General features: G+C 42.6%; 1 protein-coding gene across 5 annotated transcripts in view; it reads right to left on the bottom strand.

Moving 5' to 3' along the window:
- Positions 1-12423, bottom strand: part of LOC124612387 (serine/arginine repetitive matrix protein 2-like) — a 350835-nt gene that overhangs the window by 322413 nt on the left and 15999 nt on the right. For 4 of the 5 annotated variants that reach the window (XR_006979538.1, XR_006979539.1, XR_006979537.1 and 1 more), the window contains exon 2: positions 193-7451. Coding sequence is in view for 2 of the 5 variants with exons in the window: in XM_047140563.1 (XP_046996519.1) it covers positions 193-7346 (7154 nt within the window). In the remaining 3 variants the exon portion in view is untranslated. Of the gene's footprint in view, positions 1-192; positions 7868-12423 lie in introns of those variants that run through there. The other variant, XM_047140564.1, reaches the window with a different exon arrangement.

The raw sequence follows: 12423 nt of genomic DNA, 5'->3' as shown, positions 1-12423 counted from the left end.
AGGGAGGGAGGAGGAGAGAGAGCATGTGATAAAGGAGCAACACGATAAATGAAAATGAGTTTCTTGTGCACCAAAAAGTAGACCCAAACCCCAATAAATACTGTGACTGCTGACATTTCCCAGTTTCTTATGATTGTGAAGAACATGTTATTGCTCTCTCTCTCTCTCTTTCACTCTAAGTATGTAACATACCTTGACCTCCTCCTCCTGCGCTTTTTCTCTTCATTACTTCTACTTCTGCGCTTTCTTTTCTTGCTTTCCTTGCTGCAACTACTGCTTCTCTTCTTCTCTTTACTATCGTTTTTGCTACTTTTCTCCTTGCTAAGACTCCTACTTTTCACATCCTTGTTACAGCTCTTGCTCCTTTTCCTCTCCTTGCTGCTGCTTTTACTCTTCTTCCTTTCCTTGCTACGGCTCTTGCTCCTCTTCTTCCTCTCCTTGCTGCGGCTCTTGCTCCTCTTCCTCTCCTTGCTGCGGCTCTTGCTTCTCTTCCTCTCCTTGCTGCGGCTCTTGCTTCTCTTCCTCTCCTTGCTGCGGCTCTTGCTTCTCTTCCTCTCCTTGCTGCGGCTCTTGCTTCTCTTCCTCTCCTTGCTGCGGCTCTTGCTTCTCTTCCTCTCCTTGCTGCGGCTCTTGCTTCTCTTCCTCTCCTTGCTGCGGCTCTTGCTTCTCTTCCTTTCCCTGCTGCGGCTCTTGCTTCTCTTCCTCTCCCTGCTGCGGCTCTTGCTTCTCTTCCTTCTATCTTTACTTCGGCTTCTGCTCTTCCTTTTCCTCTCCTTGCTGTGGCTTTTACTTTTTCTCTTCCTCCTCTCTTTGCTGCGGCTACGGCTTCTCTTTCTTTCTTTGCTACGGCTCTTGCTCTTCTTCCTTTCTTTGCTTTGGCTTTCGCTCTTCCTCCTCTCTTTGCTGTGGCTGTTGCTCCTCTTCCTTCTCTCCCTGCTTCGACTTTTGCTCCTCCCCCTCTCCTTGCTTTGACTCTTACTCTTTCTCTTCCTCTTCTCTTTGCTGTGGCTCCTGCTTTTTTTCCTTCCCTTGTCATTATTTTTGTTGGATTCTCTTTCTTTACTGCAACTCTTACTTCTCTTTCTTTCTTTGCTGTGACTCTCACCCTTCTTCCTTTCTTTATTGGCATTCACTACCTTCCTCTCTACCTCATTGTGACTGTTGTTATTTTCCTCTGTCTTGCTCTCTTTGTTCTCTTTGTCAGTAGTTTTATCCTTGCTATGACTTCTGTTCTTACTACAACTCTTGCTTACATCTTCATTCTCATTGTCTTGTTTTTCTTCGTTATTCTTCTTCTCTTTGGCCTCACATTCTTTTTCTTCAATTTCAGTAACACAGTCTATTTCCTCACAAAAGTTCTTCTCATCTTGAATGCAGTTTTCTACACTTGCAGTAATGGCATTAGACTTCTCATTCGTATCACTTACGAGTTGATCGTGAGGAGTTTCACTGTTTTCCTCGCTGCTAGTTTTCTCTATAATACTGTCAACTGAGCCAATGACTCCTGTAGCTGCAGCAGTGCCCTGTCCTGAGGTATTATTTTGTTCTTGCAGAACCTTAGTGCCCTGTGTTTTAGTTGTTAATAAATTATCACTTGCCTCACTTTCTTTATTAGTACTTTCTACTTTACAAGAATCTTCATCCTTAGAGTCTGCTTCTATTTTTTTTGTTTTGGTCTTTGCATCTTTCCTTTCTTTGCTTTTGCTCTCATTACTGCTTTTTTTGCTTTCACTTCTACTTATACTTCGGCTTCCACTGCCTTTTCGATCTTTGCTGTTACTCCTGCTTCTGCGCCTTCTGTGATCCCTACTGTGGCTCCTGCTTTTGCTACTGTGCTTGCTTCTTTTACAATTTTTGCTTTCACTTCTCTTTCTGTCTTTACTACTTTTTCTGTCCTTACTGTGGCTTTTACTTCTCCTATTTGATTTCTTTCTGCTACTACTATGACTTCTTTCACTCCTACTTCTTTTTGCTGACTTTGCATGACATTTGCTTTCTTTGCTCTTCTCTTTCTTGTCTTTGCTGCAAGTCTTATCATCTATGTGGGCAGTATTTCTTTTTTCGCTGCTACCTGCAGATTTTTCATTCTCAGCACTATGACTCTTTTTAACTTCACTCTGACCTGCTGATGGTGGAGAATTTTGATCAGATTTAATGCACTCCAAAAGTTCTGAATTTTTTCGATTAGACTGGCAATTTTCGGTCTTTTTCTGTTCACCTTCAAAATTTCTTTCTCCCATTTCAGGCTGGTCATCACAAGCAATAGATTCCATCTCATCTGTGTTTTCTAATATTCCTTCATAGCTGGCTGCAATACTAATACACTCTTCTTCATCATCAACTACTTCCCTAATACAATCATTAGAACATTCCATTCCGTTCAAATTATTGTCTAACTGTCCTGTCAAAGTATGTGAAATTGACAATAATGTATTAACACTACAACTTCTCTGATCATTACCAACAACTTCAGCTGCAAGATTATTCTGTTCATAATTTTCTCCACCATCACATCTTACGACCCCTAAATCTTCCTGACACTGATTTTCTGAATTAAATTTATTCCCATTGCTTTCGGTTACAGGTATAGCATTATTCGAACTAATGTGAGCATTACAGTTGGCCTTAGGGTCTAAAAGGTTGCTGCTTTCACTACCAGTATGTTCAATGCTCAAAATGGTATTTTCCAGTGCAGAACTAGACAGTTTTGGTATATAACAATCACTTGCTTCATTTTTCTTTGCATCACGAGTGCAGTTTGCATTGCACTTAGACCCATCAGAAGAGCTTTCAAATTTAGCAATTATGGCTCCCTCACGATACCCCATATATGAACCATTTTCATCCTTAGCATGTGCTTCTCCATCAGAGTTCAGAGTTTCTTGGGCGTCAAAGTGCTGGGGTTCATTTATTTCCAACTGAGTCCTACCTGGTAAGCATTTACTGTGGATCAACATATTTGTACTACAGTCATCGGTAACAAACTGGCTACCTGTAGCACTTATACAGTGTTCACTACTATCATCTTCATCCCTACTGTTGGGATCAGGTCTTTCTTGGCTATGTACATTGGAAGGCATTTCTTTCCCATGTTCAGTGTTAAAAGATTCTTGAGGAACAATTGTATGAGCATCATTAACAGGTTCTTGAGGAGTAACCGTTTGCACATTATCATCAATACATTTTGAATCTTGCCCATCTTGATCATCTGCTGGAGCCTGTGAATCCCTTTGAGGTGGAGATGAGTGACTATCATTTGTATCTGCATTACCTGATATACCACCACCAGCTGACCCAGGTTCAGAGCCCCCACCGCCAGCCCCACTGCCACTGCCACTACCACTAGCACCTCCTCCACCTGGACTTCCACCTTTGCTGTCTCTGTCTTCATTGCCAACATTTTTACCTTCATTAGAAGATTCTGATTCAGCTTCACGTTTCTTCTTACGGTCTCCACTTCCAGTGCCACTTTGGCTTCGACTACGGCTACAACTATGGCTTCGGCTGCGAGTTCGGCTATGTTTGGACTTACGACCTTTGCTATGAGAACGTGATTTTCTTCGAGACCTAGAGCGTCGCTTTCGACTCCGTGATCTTCGCCTACTCCGTGTGCGAGATCGTCGCCTGCTGCGACTACGGCTGACAGTTCGCCTCCGACTGCGTGATCTTCTCCTGTGACTTCGGCTTCTACTGCGTGTCCTGTGTCTACGACCGCGTGATCCACGTCTACTGTGCGACTGGCTACGCCTTCGGCTTCTGCTTCTACTTGGAGACCTTCTGCGACTTCGTGATCGTCTTCTACTGCGGGACCGTCTTCTACTGCGGGATCTTTTCCTACTACGAGATCTCCTTCTACTACGAGACCTCTTTCTACTACGTGACCTCTTTCTGCTTCTCGATCTCTTCCTACTCCTCGATCTCTTACGGCTTCTTGATCTCTTTTTGCTGCGTGATCTCTTCTTGCTTCTGCTAGAGGACCTTTTCCGGCTGCGACTACGTGACTTCCTACGACTTTTCCCACTTTTTCCACGGCTGCGGCTTCTTTTTCTGCTGTGACTCCGTTTTCTGCTGCGACTTCTCTTCCTGCTGCGGCTCCTCTTTCTACTACGACTCCTCTTTCTACTGTGGCTTCTCTTTTTGCTGACACTGCGTTTACGACTCTCTTTCCTATGCTTGCTGCTTCTGCTTCTACTGCGCTTCCTTTCTGTACTGCACACTTTATCTTCTTCTTTCTCCTCATTAATTTTACTGTCCTCAGAAACCTCTTTACCATCAACAGTCTCATCTTTTTGTTCATCACTTCTCTCAGCCTCCTGCTCCACAGGACTACTATCAACCTTCAATATATCGCTATCATCCTTATTCGTTCCAGAACTATCTAAATAACTGTCTTCACAAACAAGAACTTCCCCATCAATGCAAGAATCTTCAGTCTTTTGATGCTCTGCATCTTTAGCAGGAAGGTCATTATCCCCATTCTTTTCATCTTGACTGTCTAACATTACATCCACATGAATGGTTACAGCATCATCACTTTTTTTAACTTCCTCTGGCAACTTGACATTTTCCTGAGTTGGAACACCTTCTGTAAATGTGTTTGTTGTAGTATCAGATGAATGCTCTGTCATATTTATTTCTTCATTTGCCTTCATCTGAGATTCTAATGGTACACTGTCAAGCTCTACAGTTTTGCTTTCTGTAATTGCTTCAGAAGTTTCCTCTGATGCATGTGGAATGGTTATGTTAGCCTCTGTTTGTTCGTTATTTTGTTGTGTCTGTTCATCTACTGTTTTTGGTTCTACATTAACATTATTTTCAATAGCCTCAATATTTTCATGTTGTTTCTCCTCATGTTCTTCATCAATCTGAATTTTATCTTCATCTTCCACAGCTTTTTCATCATTTAAGATGTGCTCCAAAATAATTTTTGGTTTTTTCTCTTCGCTTGTAGATCTTTTTTTGTCTTTCTTAGACTTCTTTTCCTTCTTAGATTTCTTGCGCTTTCCAGATTTTTTCTTTTCCTTGTGCCCATCTTTCAGTATGTCTCCCTCTGCATTGGCTACTGCACTACAGTTGTTGGTTCTCATATGTTCTGCTGCTTCTCCTACAAGCTGTCCATCAGATTTCTCTTCTTTAATTCCGCTAGCACATTTCCGATCTTCCTCACACTTATGTCGCTTATTTTTTTTATTTCTTTTGTGTTTCTTTTCTTCCACTGTGCTCTTCCCACATTCTTGAATTGGTTTTCCTTCTTCCTTTGTACCACTTATTATTTCACTGCTCTGGTCATTTGTGATGTGATGTTCTTCAGTCACTAACCCCTGATTTTCAACACTGATACTACACTTTTCATCTGCTTCAACTGTAGATACGTCCCCAACAACCTGGCCAGTTTCAGTTCTACACACCACTAATGCAGCTTCATTTTCTTGAACTGCATCAACTATTCCCTGTATTTTTGCTTCCTTCCTTTTATTTCGCTTCCTGTTGTGTTCTCCACTTTCCTGATTTTCAACGGACTGTGTTTTATTCTTCTTACGTTTTGCCTTTTTTATATCCTTCTCTCTTTGTTTCGTATCATTAGTTGCTATGACTGCAGCCAATGGAGTTTCAACTGATGCAGATAGCCCTTTATTAGAATCATGGTTCTCATTTCCAGCAGCATCTTGTACACACTGTTGCTCTCCCTTACTAGCATTTTCTGGTTCATGTTCTACCTTTTTAGTTTGACTAACACATTCAGTATCATCTAACAATTTATTATTTCTTCTCATAATAGGTAAACTTTCTGCATTGTGGTTTTCGCACGTATTTGCATTAACAGCATCACCACCACTGTTCTGATTATCTGTATTGCAAGTGCCATTAACTTCCACCTTTTCACCATTCTTCATATCTTCCACTGCACTTTCTACTTTAATAGCAGTACTAGGTACTGCCCCAATAGTGTCGCCAAAACATGAAGAGTTTGGTGACGCAAGAGCCTGGACTGTAGGTTCAGCAGATTCATCCTCACTTAGCACTTCCTGTTTGATGAAGATCTCAGTAATTTTCTCGTTTTCCCCACCGTTGGTTTCCTTACTTTGCTCTTCACTAGCAACAGAATTCTTACATGGTGTAAGGCTTTTTGTATTATGAGAGTTGTTCTTTTCACTGTGTGCACTTTGATGCTTCTGAGACCTGGAACTTTTCTGTTCTGCCGTCTTTTGACGAGCAGAGCTTCTGCTGCAACTTGGACTGTGCTCTGGACTCAAACTTCGCTTTCCACTGAAGCTACGTACAGGGCTTTCACTTAGTTTCCGACTAACACTACCTGTCAGGCTGGATTTCCTCACACTACAACTGCGTCTTTTACTTGAAGTATTCTGCTGAACTTGAGAATCGCTTCTTTTTCTGCTCTCACTCCTTCTTGGGGTAGGAGATACACTCCTGTTGTGACTTGAGCTTCTTCTCGAAGAAGGTGACTGACTCCTACCCCTACGTGATTTACCGAGTGGTGTCGGAGAAGGACTATGCCTATTGCTAACACTGCGGTTGCGGCTCAAACTTCTTTTGCGGCTAAGGCTTCGTTTGCAGCTCGGGCTACGCTTAAGGCTTAAACTTCGTTTCTGGCTCGGACTACGTTTGTGACTCCGGCTCCGTTTGCCACTTATACTACGTTTATGGCTCAGGCTACGTCGTCTTCTGCGGATGCGACTTAGACTTCGGCTGATACTCTTCCTTAGCCTACTTACACTACGACTTACAGTTCGTCTTCGCCTCCGAATGCTTGGGCTTCGGCGCCTCCGTAGCCTGCTTGGGCTACGACTCACACTGCTCCTCCTACGACGCCGACGGCTGCGACTACGGCTTGGAGTCCGTGCCCTGCGCAACCACCTGAGGCGACTTAGGCTGCGGGTCGGAGTTCTCCAGCGGCGGAGGCTACGACTGGGACTGCGTCTCTGCCTCCGTATTCTACTCAAACTCCGACTAACTTCCCTGCGAATACGACTCAGACTTCTACTACTGCGCCGTCCACGAAGTTTTGGCCGACTACGGCTGCGTGTCCTGCTTACTCTTCTACGTATTCGACTCAAACTGCGACTAATTTGACGCCGAATGCGACTCAAGCTCCTACTACTTCGTCGACCAACACGACTTCTACTGCGACTGCCTCTCCGGTGTGATCGAGTTACACTGCGACTACTGTGCCGCCATGTCCTGCTCGGGCTGCGGCTACTAGCAGCTGAACTTTGTCCACTTGACGAGGTACCACTGCCACTGCTGCTCCTGCTTGCACTCCTATCTCTCCTCCTGCTCCTCTTTTTCTTGCTTTGGCTTCGCTTCTTTTTTTTACTGTGGCTCATACTTTTAGACTTCTAATCACTTTGCTGAATATACCTTTCTTGTTCAGGTATTTGCTGTCGCACTTAATACTTTAGCTGTGCTACACAACTGAACTCGTTCAACTCCTGTGAAAAACAATTTCACACAGATGTATTTAGTATAAAAATATTTTTTTACATAAACATTACAGCAATAAGATTAACAGTTGCCAATATAAGACATTAAATATTATGTTTTCTACAAGTAGCCTATAAGTGTATGGCCAAAGCTGTAAAATCTAACACTCTCAAAGAGTGCTGTCTCCAAAGGCAACAACTTTGCTGCTCCAATAAGAAATCAACATAGTGATTAGTACTTCACTTTCAGATTGAATCTAGTGACAGTTACACGGTGGGAGCCCCCAACCCCCTTGCATATTTCATAATTTGTGCATGAAAGGTGTACATAATATGCATAAAAATTCTCGGCAGGGACTTGTCCAGTAGCTAATACAGGTTTCCCGAATTAACATTGCAGTTTTATTTTTTTATGGTGAAAGGTGCATTAAATATGGTGTGAACATGAACATTCAGCTATGCTACAGATGATTCTGTTACAAAACCTTTATTTGGAATTCACATTCATTGGCTTCACCAACTCGCAACCAAATTACCCTTGTCCAAGCTAACCTAGACCATAGGCTACACTACTATCAGTCTTTTGAGAGGGTCCAATACTACCTCTATACTTCAATCTGTGTGTCACAACAGGACTCAAAACTAGATCCTTCTCTATTTCAGATGATTATCTAGCTAGACAGAAGCAAAGGCAGACTGAACTGTAAAACATGCAGGCATTCATGTGGTATAACTAAATATGCACAATAAGGCAACAAAACAATATAAAAATGCAGTATCAAAATTCAGTTCTACAGTTCTACTTTCTCCTAAGACAGTAAACAACCATCATTCCTCCAAACTTTTTTCACATATATGTTTTGTACAAACAAAATGACCTTCCAACTTTAGAACTAGTTACAAGTGCATATTTAAGTGAAAAAATTTCAGAGTGTGTCACTTTATAATTCAACAGAAATGTATGAAGTACTGGTGTCCATCAGACATTGGGTGGTACAGAATTTAACTGGTTTCCTTTGTTACTGAAAATGAAAAGTGCTGCATTGTCAACCAACTTAGTCATCGAAATATGGAAAGGAAATGGTTTAGTGAAATGTTGTTGCCGTATTTCACACACAGCTTTGTGAAGTTATTGCTTAAATTTACTTCCAAAATAATAATTGGTTCACAGGCTGTAAATTTCATATCGAGCTTGCTTCAGAACTGATTGGGTAAGGCACGCAGGGAGTAGCCCTGCAAGGGGAAGTAACTCCTCCAGTGGTGCCAACATCCTTTACATTCTGCATATCTCACATACAATAATTTCATAGCTCATACACAATAATTCAAACCATTCTCCATGGATATGTTGGAATGGCAGCATTGCGATAAGGCACGAAGTAAACTGACTTCTACCATGTCTAACAACCCGAACTAGGGCGCTTGACTCATCAACAAAATTTCCTCATATGCCACAATTTGGACATAATTTGTCTGAAACGATATAGGTATACAAGCTGTGGCAGCTAAGAAAGGCCAGTCCAAATATATTCAGAATAAATGGACATATTATAGTGCAGTTTTCACTTTTCAAAAAGTTATAGCAGAAAAGTAGCAAGTAATATTTTTTTTTTTTTTTTTTTACATTAGCTGCCAAATTATGACATCTAATAATGCCAAAACTCACAATCTGTATTCGCAACCATCAAAAAAATTTCAAGAAACTGGAAGTGTGAGAAATAAATACACCAATGAAAGAGAGCAGCCACTAACGATAGAACTTCAACCAACAATTCAGCAACAGCAACACTCAATCAGCATGTCACTACAATGATGCTTTAATGTACTAGTTCAACCAAAGAGTGTTCTGCAAATACTACATTTCAACATAGTTCATACTTTTCATATTTTGCTACAGCAACAATGACTTTCAAAATCAGTAACAGTCCTTTGAACAATGCAGCTATGGAACATGCAAGGTGATTTAAAGATTCTCTGGAAGATTTTGTGTACACATTAAAATTCATTACAAACATAGGGCGTATCAATCAGCATAATATGGACTACTTGTCAGCTGAGACTACACAGTGGTTGAGAAGAACTGGAAAAACAATGACCTTGGTCTATCTACATGTGGTGCAAGCTTTCGAGGAATTGCATCGCTTGTCTCTATATTATTCACGAAATACAAAACTGTGACAAGCATTTACAGTTCCCACCAGATAGGTTTCTACAGTTATTCAATGACATCCCACTGGACTAAGACACGACAGCAACATAACGGATGTTCAATGCATCCCACAGAGGTAATTATAGTCCTCTGTAACAGAATGTCTGGAGACCATTGGAATAGTAGTTCAAGAAGCACAAAACAGCCTGCAAGTTTGCCAGATGTTTATCTGTGGGGAACATTAGAAGCAGAAGAAGAAGAAGAAGAAGAAGAAGAAGAAGACTACAGTAAAGGGCCAAGGGAAGCATCCGATTCCACCCATCTGCTTTGACCCGTGATGTGTGTTGTGTGACATCATTGTGATGGGGTGTTCTTGAGTCAGGTCATGTTTGTAAATAGTATGTTGTAATTTAGTGCCACATTCTTGTGCTGCATGTTCATGTTTGACGTTGTTTCATACTGTGTGTGGTATTTGGTCATTAACTGTGTGTAACCATTCTGTGAAGTAATTGTTGGAAGAGCGTGCTGTGTTCCCAGTAAGTTACTTTGATTTATAGTTACAGCAGTTTGTACTTTGTTTGTTTTGCTTTAGGGTGCAAAAAACAACTGGGGTCATACGTGCCCAAGTCAAAACTATAGAACACAAAGACAGAGAGGAGTCAAAAAACAACTATACATCAGTCCCACTTGACAGAAGTGAAAACATCGAAAACAGGGACATGGAGAAAGGGCTAAAAAGAAATGACACCAAACAGAAACGGAGGTCCATGATAAAAATTAAATGGCCTTCGCCATATTGCTTTGGCGGGTAAAAAGTAAAAAGTGGTCTACAGCCCACGTGTCATTAGCTAAAATGGATGATAAATCAGACGGTAAATAGTTACAACTTAAGCGCAATGTGTACAAAGTGGTGGGGTAGCGCCACTTAACAAAAGACAATGGCCAAACTGGCAGTGCCCAATACGCAACCTAGTTAAAATGACCACCTCCTGGTGGGAGGGCCGAGAGGAGGTCGTTCAAACTGCTGGGAGAGGTAAGCTGGAACTTATTCCCATGAAGAGAGGACAAATGGCGATGCCAAAGGGGCACCACCTCCTGACAGACAGCAACACAGAGATCATCGGAGGGAATATAGGAATGAGTGGGCTGAGGTACAAGGACTGCAGCCTTGGCACCAGCATCAGTAGACTCATTTGCTGGTAGACCGACATGACTAGGAACCAACATAAACATCACAGTGGCTCCACAAAGAGTAAGCAAGTGACAGTTTTAGTGGATCTGTAGCACTGTGAGATGGGCAGTGTACAGCGCACAGAAACTTTGAAGGATGCTGAGAGAATCTGAGCAGAGGACACAATTGAAAAGTCTGTATTGTCAGATGTACTCTGTGGGCCAATATAGGGTGAAGAGCTCGGCTGTAAATACTGAGCAGTGTGTTAGAAGCCGATATCGAAAGACAATGGGCTGGAATGACGAAGGTCAGTCCGAGGACCAACAGTGTACACAAAGGTACTATCATGAAGTTACATGCGAAGGTTACGAAACTGAAATGATAGAGTGAGACTGGAGTAGTGTCCTTAGGTAGCGAATGAAGGCCAAGCTTAACATGGGCCTCTTCACAAAGCCAAGGTGGTGAAGGGTTCACACCCAGTGGTAAAGTGGCAGGTAGTATGAAGTTAAGCTGCCTTAGCAAGTGTTGAAAGCGGTCTCCAGAAGGTAACACAGAAGAGGGATGTGCCCCATACCGGTGATCAAAGGAATCATCGAAGAAGGAGACATAGGATGGGTGACCATGTATTGCAGACAAATAGCACACATACCTGCTGAGGAGAAAGTCATGGCAGTAGGACAGTGGTAGTTCAGCAGCTTCAGCATACACACTCTCAACCGGGCCAGTGTAAAAGGCACCAAAGGCCAAATGGATGCCACAATGGTGGGTGGTGTTGAGACATTGTAAAAGGGATGGACGTGCAGACGCACAAACAAAGCACCCATAGTCTAGTTTCAAACAGATGAGGGACCGGTACAAACAAAGGAGGGTGGTTCGATCTGACCCCACGAAGTACCATTGACGACATGGAGGACAGTGAGAGACCGCGTACAGTAGGCTGCCACTTAACACATATGGGAGGACCAAGAGTGTTTCCTATCGAGCATGAGCCCCAGGAATTTCGTAGTTTCAACGAACAGAAGGGCAACAGGCCAAAGATGTAAAGATGGTGGGAGAAGCCATTTGCACCGGCAGAAATTCATACATACGGTTTTGTCAGTGAAAAACAAAAGCCACTGTCGATGCTCCAGGAGTAAAGACAATCAAGACATCACTGAAGCTGCCACTCAGTGAGACAGGTCCACGGAAAACTGCAATAGATGGCAAAATCGTCAACAAAAAGGGAACCAGAGATGCCCGGCGGGAACCAGACCATTAGAGGGTTAACGGTGATAGCAAAGAGGACGACACTCAAGATGGAACCCTGAGGCACATCATTTTCATAGATAAAGGTGTCCGACAAGCAAGAACTCACATGCACTTTGAAAACTTGATCTTTTGAAAATTCCTGAAGCAAACAGGGCAGACGGCCACGAAAGCCCCACGTGTAAAGAGTACAGAGGATACCAGTTCTCCAGCAAGTGCCGTAGGCCTTCTCCAAATTGAAAAACACAGCCACAATCTGGGTTTTCCGCAGAAACCCATTCATGACATGCAGAACCCCACACTCTAAATTCACACTGTGCAGTTAGTAAATTGCAACACCCGAGCCACCATACCAGCTGGGTGTGATTCATATGTTCCATCACCTTGGGAAATGCAGCTGGTGGAGATATGGGGCA

The sequence above is a fragment of the Schistocerca americana genome, chromosome 4 (assembly GCF_021461395.2).
Source record: "Schistocerca americana isolate TAMUIC-IGC-003095 chromosome 4, iqSchAmer2.1, whole genome shotgun sequence".
NCBI lineage: Eukaryota > Metazoa > Arthropoda > Insecta > Orthoptera > Acrididae > Schistocerca > Schistocerca americana.
Note: the sequence above shows the minus strand (reverse complement) of the source record. Positions and strands in the feature narration are given on the sequence as shown.